Below are 17,101 nucleotides of genomic sequence, written 5' to 3' on the forward strand. Positions count from 1 at the left end.
ACCAGAGGGCCGGGAATCCAACTACAGACGGCGAGTTTTACACTGTAAAAACTCAAAATCCAACTTGTTTTCAGTCAAAAAGTCTCGTCTCACTTGATGTGAGGCTTATTTCTTGATTTAAAATTCTTATAAAAAGATCTTTTTTCAGTAAAATGTACTAAAGAGTCTTTTTTTTTTTTTTAATTTAGTGTTGATATCTTGTATTTGGATCACATTTTTTTACAGTGTACAGCGTAAAAATCACGGTCTTTTACTAAGTTTTAAGTACATTTGATGCATTTTTTTAATAAAATCTGATTAAAAGGTGGTTTTTATATTCAGAAATTACAGTTTGTCAGATTTTAATTAAAAAAAACTGATAATTATGAAGCTTTTCTTCAGTTTTAAACCCCAAAAAATGTGTTTACATTCACAAAATCACGTTCAATGCGCCTGATTATTCTTTTCAAAGTGAAACCATGACCTGGATTAAACATTTACAATATATTTGATGCCTTTAATCTGGATTAATGTGCAGATTTAGAGCACATTTCTCCAATTACTGCATAAAATTGAGTGAATTTTGTCAATTTAGCGGCTTTTTGTCAATTTTCAAGGTAAAAAACTGATCAATTCATGTCGCAAATGTTGTATTTTCAAGACAATAATACCTCTCGAGTATTACTGGACAGATTAATGAAGTGTTAAATCCTCCAAAAGGTTGAAAAAAAATCTGGATTTAATGTATAAAAAAAATAACAATCCAGCCTGACGTACCTGGTTCTCGATGAAGGCGTTGACCCGCTGCAGCATCCCCTCGCAGGTGAACTCGTACGGCAGGTAGGGCTCGATCTGCGGGACGATTACAACAAATCAATATATATATATATATATATGTATGTATCTGTATATATATATATATATATATATATATATAGATATATATATATTATATATGTGTATATGTATGTGTATATACACATATATACACATATATATACATTATATATATATATATATATACACATATATATATACATATATATATAATACATATATATAATTATTGAATAGTTTCCTCCATTTTTCTTATTTTATCTCATTCTGAAACGAAATTGAAGTTAAAAAGAGAAACGGGTGAGACTGAAGAGACATTAAAGACTCGTTACACACAATCAATCAATAAATAAGTCATGATTAAACAAGAAGACACCTTGATAAGCGCAAATTAATGACAAAAAATAAAAGAATTTATGAGTAAATATTGAAATAAAAGCAATGGACATAGTAATACGTCAGTTTTTGTGTCATTTTAACAATTTAAATGGTAAATGGACTACTTTTTACCCTGCATGACAGAGCCCAAAGCGCTTCACACTGCAATATCACATCACCCTTTCACACCATACTGGGTGGTGGTAAGCTACTACTGTAGCCACAGCTGCCCTGGGGCAGACTGACGGAAGCGAGGCTGCCAATCGGCGCCATCGGCCCCTCCGACCACCACCAAACATTCACTCTCACAACTTTCATACTAGGCAAGGTGGGGTGAAGTGTCTTGCCCAAGGACACAACGCCAGTTTTACGCCTGCGGGAGCGGGGATCGAACCGCCAACATTCCGGTTATAAGACGACCCGCTCTACCAACTGAGCTACTGTCTTTATCAGTTTTCATCATAATTTCAAATATTGACAGAATTTCTCATAGTGATTTATTTATTAGATCTATCTCCACTGAAAAAATGAAAATCTGAGCAAGTTTTTTAAACGTGTTAAAAGTCTCATTTTACTGGATTAAGATAAATTCACTGAAAAATTACATTTCATCAAGATACAAAGACTTGATTTAAGAGAATTTCTCTAGAATCAAGACAGTTTTCACTTTTTCTGCAGATTATTTACCTTAAATTAAGATACTTTTAGTTTGAAATAAGTAAAAAAAATCTACAATTTTTATTTGTTCTATCGGCAGATTTTTAGTTTGAAATAAGTAAAAAAAAAACTAAAATTTTTATTTGTTCTATTCGCAGTTTTTTTTCAATTAACATACTTTACTTTGAAATAAGTAAATATTCTACATTTTTTATTTATTGTATGGGCATTTTTTTTCTGAAATTAAGATAATTTTACTTTGAAATGTTAAAAAAATTACAATTTTTATTTGTTCTTTTGGCAGATTTGTTTTTTAAACTAAGACACTTTTACTTTGAAATAAGTAATATTCTACAATTTTTATTTATTATTTCGGCAATATTTTTTTTCTTAAATTTAGATAACTTTACTTTGAAATAAGTTAAATAAGTATTCTATTTTACTGAAATATAATTTTTAAGTAAATTTATCTTAAATCAAGTAAAATGAGACATTTTCACTCAGAAAAAGCTTTAAAAACCTGTTCAGATTTTCATTTTTTGCAGTGTCATATATTTCATGTGTGTGTCAGATTAGGGGAATTCCCTCACCAAGATGGCCGCCGACTTGAGTCATGTCGGTTTAAAAAAAAAAAACGTGAACGGGTGCGATGGTTTTACCTTCTGGCTCAGGATGGAGCGGATGGCCCGCTCCACCTCGGCCGGGTCCTCGATGTCCACTGTCCACACGTGGGGCTCGCCGATGTACACCTCGGCGTACGGGTGCTGGGAGGTCAGCTGCGGGGCAGGGAGAGGTCAGGTGGGCGAATCAAACGCACCTATTGGTGTTTTTTAAGGAGAAAAATGGGGCGGACCTCTCTCAGGGTGGGCTTCCCTTTGAAGAAGTCGGTGTTCTTGCTGCTCTTCGGGGGGTGAACTTGGGGTTGAGGAAGGCGCAGCCGTTGGCGATGGCCTCCAGGGGGGCGGGGCCCTCGTAGGGGAAGGAGAGACCCACGAACAGCTGGAGAGGAGGGAGGAGAAATTAAAATAAAAAAAATCAAAAGAATCAAAAAACTCTGGGGGGCTCTGTCCATCTTTATATGCAATCTATATGTGACGTCACGTTAGCTCCACCCATATTTTATATACAGTCTATGGATGACGTCACGTAGCTCCGTCCATATTTTATATACAGTCTATGGATGACGTCACGTTAGCTCCGCCCATCTTTTATATACAGTCTATAGATGACGTCACATTAGCTCCACCCATCTTTTATATACAGTATATGGTTGACGTCAGCACACAATGCAGCACTGTGTATCAGGCCTGTGTTACCATACCCGCTCCGGTCAGCAGGTGGCAGCAGATCATGCCTAATCTTACAAGTATGTGTTGGTGTGTGTGTGTGTGTGTGTGTGTGTGTGTGTGTGTGTGTGTGTGTGTGTGTGTGTGTGTGTGTGTGTGTGTGTGTGTGTGTGTGTGTGTGTGTGTGGTGTGTGTGTGTGTAAAAGGCTCCTCACAGCCAGAAACAGTCGACCACTATTTATAGGGAGCAGGGAGAGGAGGAGGAGGAGGAGGAGGAAGAGTGAGTCCATACAGGCTCCTGAGGCTGCAGCTCCTCTGATCAGACTGCAGCTCTGATGATGTCCGCATGCATGAATATGGATGAATGGATGCCTTCATGCATGTGTGCATATGGAGTGTGTGTGTGTGTGTGTGTGTGTGTGTGTGTGTGTGTGTGTGTGTTCTGTGTCCCAGTTGATGAAAACAACCTGCAGGTTTGATCTTGATCTCATTTGTTAAAAATGTGTTTTAATCCAGTTTATGGAGAATCTTTTGAGCCAAAATGGCTCCAAAACTGAAGAACAAGATAGAGAAGAAGAAGAGCACAAGAGGAGAACAAAGCCCAGAACAAGAAGAGACCAGAACAAGAGCAACACAGGAACACGACAAAGTCCGGACCGAGACCAAGACAAAGACCGAGATGGAGACCGAGACCCAGACCAGACCTAGACACAACAACAACAAGAACAAGAACAAGAACAATACAAAGACTGAGAGAGACTGAGACAAGACCAAGAACAAGAGAACATGACCAAGACCAAGAACAAAACCACCAAGAACAAGAACAACACCAAGACCAACAAGAACAAGAACAAGACCAACAAGAACAAGACCAAGACCAACAAGACCAAGACGTACAAGAACAAGACCAAGACCAACAAGAACAAGACCAAGATCAACAAGAACAAGACCAAGGCAAACAACACCAAGGCCAAACAAGAACAAGACCAAGACCAACAAGAACAAGACCAAGATCAACAAGACCAACAAGACCAAGAACAAGACCAAGACCAACAAGACCAAGACCAACAAGACAAAGGCCAAGACCAACAAGAACAAGACCAAGACCAACAAGACCAAGACCAAGAACAAGACCAAGACCAAGACCAACAAGACCAAGACAAAGACCAAGAGCAAGAGAACATAACCAAGACCAAGAGCAAGACCAACAAGAACAAAGCAACCAACAAGAACAAGACCAAGACCAAGACCAACAAGACCAGACAAAGACCAAGAGCAAGAGAACATAACCAAGACCAAGAGCAAGACCAAACAAGAACAAAAGACAACGAACAAGAACAAGACCAAGACCAAGATCAACATCAACATCAACATCAACAGCAAAACCAAGAAAAAGACTAAGAACAAGGCCAAGGTCAGACCAACAAGACAAAGAAGAAGACGAAGAAGAAGACGAAGAAGAAGAAGAAGAAGAAGAAGAAGAAAAGAAGAACAGGCAGAACACCACCAGGAAGCAGCAGCTGACTGACTGGTTTCTCCACAACGAGTCATTAAAGAGCTGCTGATGAATTTTCTGATCAGGGATTAAATTATTATCAGCTGCTCACTGCAGACGGCTCATCACATCTCATCAGAGGCTGCAGCTTTAAGACCCGGCTCCATTGGCCAACTTGTTGAAAACCGCCGTGCGTCTGTCAGGTTGCACGAACGTTGCACGTCGTGCACGTGCTTGAATGTGACGTCGGCTGCCATGAAGACGACTCACAACGAGGCGTTTAATGACCCGGCCGGTTAATTAGAAGCCTGCCAAGCACCGGCTAGGGGTGTGTGTGTGTGTGTGTGTGTGTGTGGTGTGTGTGTGTGTGTGTGTGTGTGTGTCCGCCGACGACAAAAAAGCATAAAAGTAAGTTCTAAATGTAAGAATTTTGGTGAGTTTTTCTAATGAACTTGACACTTTTGAAGGATAAAAATGGATTTATGGGCTGAAGAAAATGCGACATTTGGAAGAAAATAAGTGTCAAAATAAAGGTTTTGGTGTAGAAAATGGAAGAAAATGTTGAATAATTGTTGATTAAACACAAGACAAACAACATACACTGTAAAAAGAGTCACGAAATACAAATATCAACACTAAATTAAAGAAAATGACTTAGGAATTTAATTCAGAAATAAGTCTCTCTGTCTGAAATTGACCTGAAATCAATGAGATGAGACTTTTTGACTGAAAACAAGGTGAATCAACTTGGTAAGATTTTACGTTTGTTACCGTTTATGCAGTCAATCATTTGATATTTGGCTTTTTTTTAAAAAAATGTATTTCCTTCGTTTAGTAGTAAAATATAATATAATAATAATAAATCAGATGTCAAACTCCATGTTTTCACAGAGCTGAATCCCCGTGAGGCTAATTAGCTCCGGTGCTGTGTTAGCAGGCAGCTATAAATGTGTTGCTGGAGCAGCGACGCTCCCCGTTTCTCTTGTAAAACTCTTCTAACAATGATGCAGTAGAAAAAAAAAAGTGTTCATGCTAAAATAGGAAGATATGGAGGTTCCTGCTTTACGAAGGGAAATTCCAGTGTATGCTAACCGCTATGCTAACAAAAACTGCCGAGTCATGGCCTGTTTGTTCCCAGTACACTGCAACAAACTGTAGAATTCAAAATCTTACCAAGCTAATTCATCTTGTTTTCAGTCAAAAAGTCTCATCTCACTTGATTTCAGATCAATTTAAGACAGAGAGACTTATTTCTGGATTTAAAATTCCTCTATCCAGATCCGTTTCAGTAAAATGTACTTGCTGCATGGACACAGCATTTCACTAGTTTTAACTCTCACTTTCTTTACATTGCTATTTATCTTGCATTTGGGCAACACTTTTGTTTTTTTACAGTGTATGTTGTTTATCTTGTGTTTAACCAACAATTATTGGATATTTTCTTCCATTTCTACACCAAAACCTTTATTTTGACACTTATTTTTATCCAAATGTCTCATTTTTTCAGCCTTAAATCCACTTTTTGTCCTCCAAAACTGTCCAGTCATTCAATAATCTCAACAAAATTACTTTTATACACTGTAAAAATTGCAAAAATTCTAAATCTTTCCAAGTTCACTGGTCTTGTTTTAAGTCAAAAAGTCTCACCACACTTGATTTCATAGAGACTTATTTCTTGATTTGAAATTCTTCTATCCAGATCTCTTTCAGTAAAATGTACTTTATTCACTGGAAAAAAAATCCAATTCAGAGCAAATTTTTTAAACTTGTTCTGAGTGAAAATGTCTCATTTTACTTGATTTAAGATAAATTCACTTAAATATTATATTTCATCAATACAAAAAGACTTAATTTAAGAGGCGTTCACTGAAATCAAGACAATTCCCATTTCTTCTGTTGGCAGATTCTTTTTTCTTGATGAAATATACGTAATTTTTAAGTGAATTTATCTTAAATCCAGTAAAATGAGACATTTTCACTCAAAAACCAGTTTGAAAAACTTGCTCAGATTTAGATTTTTGAAGTGTTTCACTAGTTTTAAGAGTCATTTCCTTTACTTTATTGTTGATATTTTATATTTGGGCCACACTTTTTTGCAGTGTGTTTGTCTTATTTGTGGGTTCTGGCTTTTCTATGCCTGAACTGAAGGTTCAGGGACTTTTTTTTTCTTTATCAGATCTAGACGTCTACACCGCCCTCGCCCTCAGAGCAGGTTTGTTCCTCTACCGCTACAGAAACACTTCGTCTTTCAGATCGTTTGGTTTTCCTCCAGGTTCCTGTCAAATAAAACCAGCACTTAAATGCAATTGTGGGTTCTGAGTTGCCTGTAGGTGTGATTGCGACCGTGTCTGTCCTGGAATGAACTATTGAACTGGATCGGTTGCGGCGCCCCCTGGCCTCGAAAAAGGATCTGGTTCCCTTGTTGAAAAACCTTTGTTGTCGAGTCTCATGTGTTTACATACGGCAAATGTCTGGGGAAAATAAAAAAACGTCTAAAGTGGGCGAGAAAACGCCCGAAAACCGACACCTTGATTTTGAGAATCGACCGAGTTGTGTGTCCTGAAGGGAACCGGGAGGCGTTACATCCAGTCACGCCCAGTTTGTTCGGGTAGAGGAAGGGAACACAGTCATGATGTGAAAGAGGAGAGGGCTCAGATCAAAAGACAATCCTCAACTATGTCTCTGTCTCTATTGTTGTCAACAAACTCTCTTGATCTTGATCCTCCTGCCCTGAGTTCATACAAGAAATCTGTCTGGCCCTATCTATCACTTTCTCTATCTCACTCCCTCACCCCAACTGAAAGAGCAGAAAGCTGCCACCTCTGAGTCTGGTTCTGCAGGTTTCTACACCTTTGAGCCTGGTTCTGCAGGTTTCTGGGCCTGGTTCTGAAGGTTCTCCATCTCTGAGTGTAGTACTACAAAGATTTCTCCACCTCTGAGCCTGGTTCTGCAGGTTTCCCCACCTCTTACTCTCGTTCTGCAGGTTTCTCCACCTCTTATTCTAGTTCTGCAGGTTTCTCCACATCTGGGCCTGGTTCTGCTGGTTTCTGGGCCTGGTTCTGCAGGCTTCTCCACCTCTGGGTCTAGTTCTGCAAATTTCTCCACCTCTGACTCTGGTTCTGCAGGTTTCTCCTCCTCTGAGCCTGGTTCTGCAGGTTTCCTCCTCTGAGCCTGGTTCTGCAGGTTTCTCCTCTCTGAGCCTGGTTCTGCAGGTTTCTCCTCCTCTGAGCCTGGTTCTGCAGGTTTCTCCTCCTCTGAGCCTGGTTCTGCAGGTTTCTCCTCCTCTGAGCCTGGTTCTGCAGGTTCCTCCAAGTCTGAGCCTGGTTCTGCAGGTCTCTGAGTCTGGTTCTGCAAGTTTCTACCTTCAAAAATTGAGTTTTTTCCTTTCCACAGTCTCTTCAACTTTCATGTGGATCTGCTGGGTTTCTCTGTAAAAGACCATGTTGTCATTATATATAAATAAATCTAAACTGAACTGAATCATCCAGCGGTCCTCACAGAGTTGGTTTATAGAACAAACGGCGTTGCCCTCATTAGGATTCTTTGTCACTTCCTCAGAGAACCAACCGGAGAACCGTGGGAGTCGGTTCTCACCACACCCTCGCTCTTATTGTGTTGTTGTTGCTATGTTTGAACCTGAGAAGAGTGTCTACCTTGGTCTCCCGCAGGAGGAACTGCAGGTCGCGGCCGCTCAGGATGCCGTGGTTCTTCACGTAGCCAGGCAGGTGCACGGGCTGGTGCCGTGCACGGTGCCATGCACCTCCATGTAGCTGTGGATGATGTCCAGGTACTTCTTTTATCCTGTAGAGGGGAAAGAAACGGTTTAAAAACAGATTTCCCGATCAAAACAGAATCGTTTTTTAGTTTTGGGCAGGTCAACTTTCGTTCCGGCTACCCCGACCATCTGGCTAAGCTAAAAATAGCCCTCGGATACAAACAATGGCTCCTGTTACCGCAGCTTACTTGGTTCCTGACGCCCTAGAAATAGAAAAAGCGTTTGATTTTGGTCGTTTTCTTGAGATTTTAGGTGTTTAAACTTGCTTTTTTTTTATTGGTTCTGACCTTGAGATCAAAACGTATATCGACTTCTCGGTCGACTTTCATAAACTGATCTCTATGTTCCCTCTCTGAAGCGATTGAAAGATGACTTCAGAGCGTCAGGACGACGGTTCTAGTAGCCCTCGAAGCCCCGCGAGACGTCTGCAATAAAGAGTACGCGGCAAAAAAGTGTGGCTCAAATACAAGATATCATCACTAAATTAATAGAAATGAGTGTTAATACGATTTATGGCTGCAAAAATGAGACATTTGGAAGAAAATCAGTGTCCAAATGAAGGTTTTGGTGTAGAAATGTAAGAAAATGTTTAATAATGTTGATTAAACACAAGAGAAACGACATAAACTGTAAAAAAAAAAAAAAAAAAAGTGGCCCAAATACAAGATGTCAACAGTAAAGTAAAGAAAGTGAGAGTTAAAACTAGTGAAATGATGTATCCATGCAGCAAGTACATTTTACTGAAAAAGAGATCTGGATAGAAGAATTTTAAATCCAGAAATGTCTCTCTGTCTTAAAATGATTTGAAATCACGTGAGACGAGACGTTTTGACTGAAAACAAGACCAATGAACATGGTAAGATTTTGAATTTTTGCAGTTTTTGCAGTGTACTGGAACCAAACAGGCCCGTGACTCAGCGGTTTGTTAGCTTAGCGGTCGGTTAGCATACACTGGAGTGCAGTGTACGTCTCGGTAGTGAGACCCGTCTCGTTTTCTTGAGATTTCCCCAAAGAGACGCTCTTAAACTTGTTTCTTTTTGTTCTGACCTTGAGATCAAAACATATATCGGCTTTCATAAACGAATCTCTTTAATGTTCCCTCTCTGAAGCGACTGAAAGACGACTTCAAAGCGTCAGGACGATGGTTCTAACAGCCCTCGAAGACGTCAACGTACGTCTCGTTAATCGGTCTGGACGGGGAACCATAACTCCGGCGTCTGATCGTCCAGATCCAGACAATCTGTGTTTTGATTTCCAAAATAAAAGTGGATATTCCCTCGAGTCTCGTCTTTGTTCTGGTTTTCTTAAAGATTCTTAGAGCGTCGGGAGCAACAGGAAGCCTCCGAAGCTTATTGATCACAGGGCTTCACACTGCAAAAAATCAGTTTTCACTTGTTCTATTAGCATATTTTTTTTTACTTATTTCAAAGTTAAAGTATTTTAATTTAAGAAAAAAAATCTACTAATAGAACAAGTGAAAATTGCAGATTTTGTTTTTACTTCTTTCAAAGTAAAAGTATCTTAATTTAAGAAAAGAATTCTAATAGAACAAGTGGAAATTTGAAGATTTGTTAGTTATTTCAAAGTAAAAGTATCTTGATTTAAGAATAAAACACTGCTAAAAGAACTAGTGAAAATAACAGATTTTTTTTACTTATTTCAAAGTGAAAGTATCTTAATTCAAGAAAAAAAATATGGGAAAAGAACAAGTGAAAATTTGAAGATTTTTTCACTCATTTCAAAGTAAAAGTGTCTTAATTTAGGGGAAAAAAATCTGCCAATAGCACTAGCGAAAATTATATATATTTTCTTTATTTCAAATTAAAATTATCTGAATTAAAGAAAAAAAATCTGGCAAAAGAAAAAGTAAAAATGTTGATTTTTTTTCATTTCAAAGTAAAAGTGTCTTAATTTCATAAAAAAAAAAATCTGCCAATAGAACAAGTGCACATTACAGATTTTGTACTTCATTCACCGTAAAAGTAGCTTATTTCAAGAAAAAAAATTTACCAGTAGAACAAACTGTAGATTTTTTCACTTATGTCAAAGTAAAAGCATCTTAATTTAAGTAAAAAAAAAAATATCCTCCAATAGAAGAAGGTAAAACTGTCTTGATTTCAAAGATATTCTCTTAAATGAAGTCTTATTTTTATGAAATATAAGTTTTAAGTCAATTTATCTTCAATCAAGTAAAATGAGACATTTTCACTCAAAACAACTTGGTCAGTTTGGATTTTTTGCAGTGCATTGTGGGTCGAGAATGAGATGTGACTGGAGGATGTCCCCCCTCCACCTTGTCTTGTCAGTGTTTGTGTGTCTCTTCCTCTCAGCGGTTTCAGTTTCAGGCGGCCGCTCGTCCAGATCTCTGGAGGCTCGGCTATCAGATGCCTCCAGCCGGCCTGCTGTAACTAAACCAGCCGGTGTGTGTCTGCCCAGTGTGTGTGTGTGTGTGTGTGGGTGTGTGTGTGTGTGGTGTGGTGTGTGTGGGTGTGTGTGTGTGTGTTCTAATTAGAAGCTGGAATCACCATCCTGTAATCTTGTTTTTGGGATTTGAGTGCCAGGTTTACACAAAAAAGGAAGTGCAAACTCAAAAAACACAAGATTAAAGGAAGCACAAAAACTGTATATAAAAGATGGGCGGAGCTAACGTGACATCATCCATAGACTGTATATAAAAGATGGGCGGAGCTAATGTGATGTCATCCATAGACTGTATATAAAAGATGGGCGGAGCTAATGTGATGCATCCATAGACTGTATAGAAAAGATGGGCGGAGCTAACGTGACATCATCAGAGACTGTATATAAAAGATGGGCGGAGCTAACGTGACATCATCACTGACGTTTCTATAAAAGATGGGCGGAGCTAACGTGACATCATCACTGACGTGTATAAAAGATGGGCGGAGCTAACTTGACATCTACACTATACTGTATATAAAAGATGGGCGGAGCTAACATGACATCACACAGACTGTATATGAAAGATGGGCGGAGCTAACGTGACATCTACACTATAATGTATATAAAAGATGGGCGGTGCTAACGTGACACCACAGCATTCTGAAATCTCGTTTGAGGATGGGAAAATGTGACTGAAGCCTGGAGAAGCGGCGGTGTGTTCAATGACCTTGTAAATCAAAGGGAATTTGCAAACTCTGGCACAAGAGAGGAAAGCAGAGAGGCTCATGTCTCTGCTGACACAACGCAGAGAGACGAGCCTCCGCCGATACACACTTCCAGCTGTAACCTCCAGTCGCCTCATCAGCAGGCAGACGGTTGGATCAACTTGCAAAAAAAAAAAAAAAAAAAAACATCCGACATCAAACGTACCCCGAGAACGAAGCTGCCCGTCGCAAAAGGAACCGAGAGGAGCAGGAAATCTTCACTTTAGCGTGGAACACTGGGGGATGATGCAATTTGGACCATGAGATCAAGTGTGTGTGTGTGTGTGTGTGGTGTGTGTGTGTGTTGTGTGTGTGTGTGTGTGTGTGTGTGTGTGATACACACCAGAAGCTTGAGGCTTCTTTACTTTAAGGCTTCAACTTTTGAAGTTTGTGGAGTAAAAAGAAAGTAAAAACATTCAGAGGTCCCGTTTCCATGACAACGGGGCTCCGAGCCATTGAAAACGCAACTTTTCGAAAATGGCTCCCAAGGTGGAGCTTTTAGAAAATGATAAAACTCCATTTGTGTGGGAAAACAAACTTTTTGAAAATTGCTTGGAGTCACGTCTCGGTGGAAATGAGGGACAATGCAACTTTTTGAAAATGCGCTGGCGCCATCTGTTTAAAAACATGCAACTTTTTACAATCTGCCGACTCAGTCTCCTTGGAAACGGGCGAAAAAAAATGCAACTTTGGAAAATGTACGGACTTTATAAAAAGCTAAACTTTTAGAAAATGCACTGACTCAACTATTTTTTTTTTAAAAAAGCAACATTTTGAAAATGCATTGACTTCCATCTCTTTACAAAATATGCAACTTTTTGAAATCATCCCGACTCAGTCTCTGTGATAATGGGGAAAATGCAACTTTTTGAAAATTTACTGACTCCATCCTTTCACAAATCATGCGACTTTCTGAAATCGCTCCAACTCGTTTACCGTGTGAATGGGAGGAAATGCAACTTTTCGAAAATGCACTGACTTCAAGGAAACAAAGGACAAGTTTAAAAAAAAAATATTCCTGAGGAAAAACATTCAATTTTGAAAATGCTCCAAACTGGAAGTTCAAGGAACAGAGGGAAAACACAACCTCTCAAAAACTCACAGACTCTGTCTTCACAAAAAAAAGAGTTTAAAAAAAAAAATCTTCCACACCTAGATGCTTTGTCAAGGCGCCTGCTGAACCAGGAAGTGCTCCAGGAAGAACCAACAACACTCGCTGTGAAATTACTGCCAGGTGGAAACACCTGCATCCTTCACACACTCTGCAATTATATCCGAGCCTGATTCAACAAAAGCAGCTGTGACGGGAAGGAGCGGATTTAAAAACCGGTTCCTGATATTCCTTGTTCCGTCAGCGCCACATTAACCACACCCCTTCTGGTTTTACTGGCTGGATTATTAAAGGAACACAAATCTGTTATCTAGTAGGAACGCAAAGCCTTTGTTGGGTTTATGGTGTCGGGTTACGCTGTATATAAAATATGGACGGAGCTTACGTGACGTCATTCATACTGTATATAAGATGGGCGGGGCTAACGTGATGTCATCCATAGACTGTATATAAAAGGTGGGCGGAGCTTTATGTGTTTATTTACACTCTGATAATCACCATATTGAATGGCTTCCAATGAGAAACCAACATCATCGCCCCTGCTGGAATTTGCCTGGTAGTTTTTTTTTGTTTTGTTTCTCTGCACTTCAGCATTAACTTCACTTTTTGTCAGCGAGGTTGGTCGGGTAAAACTTAACTTTTTGAATCAGATTAAATTTAATAGTGGGTACTGCAGCTCAGAGATGTATATACTCAGGACTCAACATTCCGAAAAGAATGCAAGTGTGTGTGTGTGCTCTGTAATGGATTGCAGTTGTGTTAAATGGATGGATTGATGGATAGATGATGATGCCATCACACATACTATATTAAAGCCTTCCGGTCGCGCGCGCGCGGCACACACACACACCAACACACACACACACACACACACACACACACACACACACAACACCACACACACAAACACACACACACACACACAAACACACACACACACACACACAACACACAGTTTCTCCCCCAATTTTCATAGAAACAGAGTTTTTGAAAAGTTGCTTTTCCCTTGTTTCCTTAAAGATGCAGTCTGAGCATTTTCAAATAGTTCTGTTTCTCCTCGTTTCCATGAAAATGAAGTTGAGAGATTTTCAAAAAGTTGTGCTGCTGTTCCAATGGAGTCAGAGCGCATTTGAAAAGAAGAAAAAAAAAAAAAAAAACTGCATTCCCCCATTTCTATGGAAACCAATTCTAAGCATTTTCAAAAAGTTGCGTAAGTGGCTCCAACCACCATTGTCATGGAAATGAACCCCCAAAAACGCAACAAAAATTCATCCTTTCCACCTGTAAACTTGAACCATCGCACTTTTGAGAAGAAGCGGCGGTCTCACCTTCCAAAAGTTGTCCACCTTGCCGTAGACCAGCGACTGGTTCTGCCGCTTGACGTCGTCGATGTGCCGGATGTCGCTGGCGTTCAGGTGCTGCTCCACCACGAAGCCCAGGAAGCTGTTATCCGGGGTGTGAGCTGCGGAACAGTTTTGAAAAAAATCAAGTTTTTGAAAAAAAATAAAAAAAAAATTCCATGATTAGCTTTGCCGCAAAGTGACAACTGGTTTTAAAGGAGGAGGAGTCAGTCGAGGTGGGTGGAGCCTCGCTGCCATGGAAAACTGACACCTGATGATGCGGTTTGGAAAATATCCCTTCTCAAAACATGGCTTTAAATTGATTTGTAAATCCGATACTGTTGTATATCACACTGGGGCCATTTGGCATCCCTATCGTTGTTTAATTGAATTAAAAATGTAGTTTTATCGAGTTTTAGCATCAGACGCGTGATTATTTGCATCCCTATGTGGTTCATTTTTACCTTTTCTTGCTGCTGTAAATCTTCTAGCTGCAATTTTGCATCCCTTTTGGATATTTGGCGTCTTTGTTGTAGTTACAAATCTTCTATTTGTAATTTTGCATCCCTTTTGGTTACTTTCCATCTATAGTGGCCCTTGTAAATCTGTTCTGGTTGTCTCTTATTACATTGAGGCCATTTTGCGTCCCTTTTGTTTTGTTGTCCGTCTCTTTGTGTTTGCTATTCATGCACTTTGTTTGTTTCAAATGTAGTTTTATTGAGTTATGGGCAATTTGCATCAATTTGTGATTATTTGCATCCCTATGTGGTTGATTTCTATCTTTTGTTGCTGTTATTAATCCATAATAACCATTCTGCATCACTTTCTGGTTACTTTGCAACTTTTTGGTGGGGCTGTTGTAAATCTACTTTTAGCAATTTTGCATCCATTTCTGGTTATTTTGCATGTTTTTTTAACCGACTACGCACTACCAACAATCTTCAGCCCCATAAATACCTCTAACTTTGTAATTTTTGTAAATTGTGTAATTAATTATAATTATGTTAATTCGTCATTGTATTTATTGTTGTTGTGAATGTTTGTGTATTGTTTGTGTCTTATTTTGCATCCCTTTCTGGTTATTTGCATCTTTTGTGGCTGCTGAAAATGTAATTTAAGCAATTATGCATCCCGTTGTGATTGCGTCAAATTTTACGGTGGAGATTTGCATCCCTTTTTGTTTTTTTCCGTTTTTTTTGCACTTTATCAGCGTCTCTTTGTATTTTCCCCTCATTTCATTGAGAAAACGTTGCATCTATTTTTGTTTGTGGTTCTGTTGGTGGCTATTGGGCATCCCCCTCCTTCTGCTGGTGCATTCTGGGGAGGATGGATTGTGGTTTTATGAGTCCCGCAGGGAGCTGCTGTGGTTTAACCACAGCCTCGATCCTCCAGAGGCAAACTGAGTCGTCAGTCAGTCAGTCAGTCAGTCAGTCAGTCAGTCGGAGCTGGAACTCACTCCGGAGTAGTAAACCAGTTATCTGGTCATTTTGAATTGTTTGTGGCACTTATAAATCTAATTTTAGAAATTTGCATCCCTTACTGTTACTTTTTATCTATTGTAGCTGTTGAGAATGTAATTTTAGCGATTTTGCATCCCTTTCTGGTTACTTTGCATCTTTTGTGGCCATTATTAATCTCCTATCAGCAAGTTTGCTTCCCTTTCTGGTAACTTTGCATCTTTTTTGGCTGTGATAAATCTCCTTTTAGCAATTTTTCATATTTTTCTGTTTACTTTTCAGTTTTTCTTGCTGCTAGAAATCTCCTTGTAGCAATTCTTCACCCCTTTCTGGTTAATTTGCATCTTTGTGGCTGTCCAAAAAGTAATTTTTTGCACTTTTCTGGTTATCTCTATCTTTTCTAGCCGTTGAAAATCTTATTTTAGCAATTCTGCATCCCTTTCTGGTTATTTGCATATTTTGTTGCTGTTCAAAATCAATTTTTACATTTCTTTGCATCCTTTACTGGGTACGTGATGTTTTGCGGCCGTTCAAAATCTACTTTTTAGCAATTTTGCATCCCCTCATTGCTATTCTATTGTATCTCTTTGTATTTCCTTCCATTTCATTGAGAAATTCTCGCATATATTGTTGTTTTGGTTCCATTTGTGTCTATTTGGTATCCCCCTCCTCCTCCTGGTGCACTGGGAGGCTGGATTGTGGTTTTATGAGCCCCACAGGGAGCTGCTGTGGTTTAACCACAGCCTCTTCCCTCCAGAGGCAAACAGAGCTCAGTCGGTCGGAGCTGGAACTCACTCCGGCGTAGTAAACCGGGAGGAATCGGTCGACTGACATCATTTCTCCAAAACTCGGCCACCGACCTGGATCCGAGCATAATAATAAAATACCTCTCTGAGTCATGATGTTTAACACTAGGAATACCAGGATTTTCTGGCCTCCCTGGGAAACCCAGAGAGGCCAAAGTGGTCCAGTGCTTTTGAATACACAAGTTGTTCTCCTACAGCCAGCCACCTTTCATTTGTAAATGCAGCCGATACCTTCCAGCTAGTTGGTTCATGCATACCTCTGAGGGGGAGGAGGAGGCTTGAAAACAGCTAGGGACTACTTGAGATTTCCTCCTGAGTTTGGCAGAGAAGATTCTTTCCAAACACAATGAACTTTTTTAACCATCACAAATTGTGATGTAACTCCCAGGGTTTGACTGGGACCCAGTTGAGATTGACAGGTTTCCCACAATCTCCAATGTTTGGAGTTTCCTTGTTGCAAACTGCATTTGGTCCTACAATCCAGGCAGGCACATCACCAAAACAGCTGTTCCCAACAAAGTCTCGCTGCTGTTTCTTGCAATACATCGCAACAAAACCAGACAAGGTTGGATAAAGTTCTGGGTGGAATGTGACCTGAAGAATAAGTATGTGTGCAACATGGTCCCCTATGTTGGGAAAGACCCCAGCCATGCCAAGGGAGTGAGAGTGGGAGAAGATGTGGTGATGAAGCTGATGGAGCCGTTTCTGGACAAAGGCAGAACGGTAAAACAGATAATTTCTTCATGTCTCTGGCTCTCGCCAAACAACTCCTCTGATGGAAGACCACCATCCTTGGCACAATGAATAAGATTC

The 17,101-nt window shown here is 39.6% G+C and overlaps 1 protein-coding gene across 1 annotated transcript in view; it reads right to left on the bottom strand.

Moving 5' to 3' along the window:
- mgat5 (alpha-1,6-mannosylglycoprotein 6-beta-N-acetylglucosaminyltransferase) overlaps positions 1-17,101 on the bottom strand; it is a 72,675-nt gene that overhangs the window by 2,141 nt on the left and 53,433 nt on the right. Inside the window, 7 exon segments of the mRNA XM_030086187.1 lie at positions 757-831; positions 2,511-2,627; positions 2,705-2,763; positions 2,766-2,850; positions 8,286-8,365; positions 8,368-8,430; positions 14,010-14,147. Of these exon segments, the coding sequence (XP_029942047.1) occupies positions 757-831; positions 2,511-2,627; positions 2,705-2,763; positions 2,766-2,850; positions 8,286-8,365; positions 8,368-8,430; positions 14,010-14,147 (617 nt within the window).

This window comes from Salarias fasciatus (assembly GCF_902148845.1).
Source record: "Salarias fasciatus chromosome 23 unlocalized genomic scaffold, fSalaFa1.1 super_scaffold_20, whole genome shotgun sequence".
Taxonomy (NCBI): Eukaryota; Metazoa; Chordata; class Actinopteri; order Blenniiformes; family Blenniidae; genus Salarias; species Salarias fasciatus.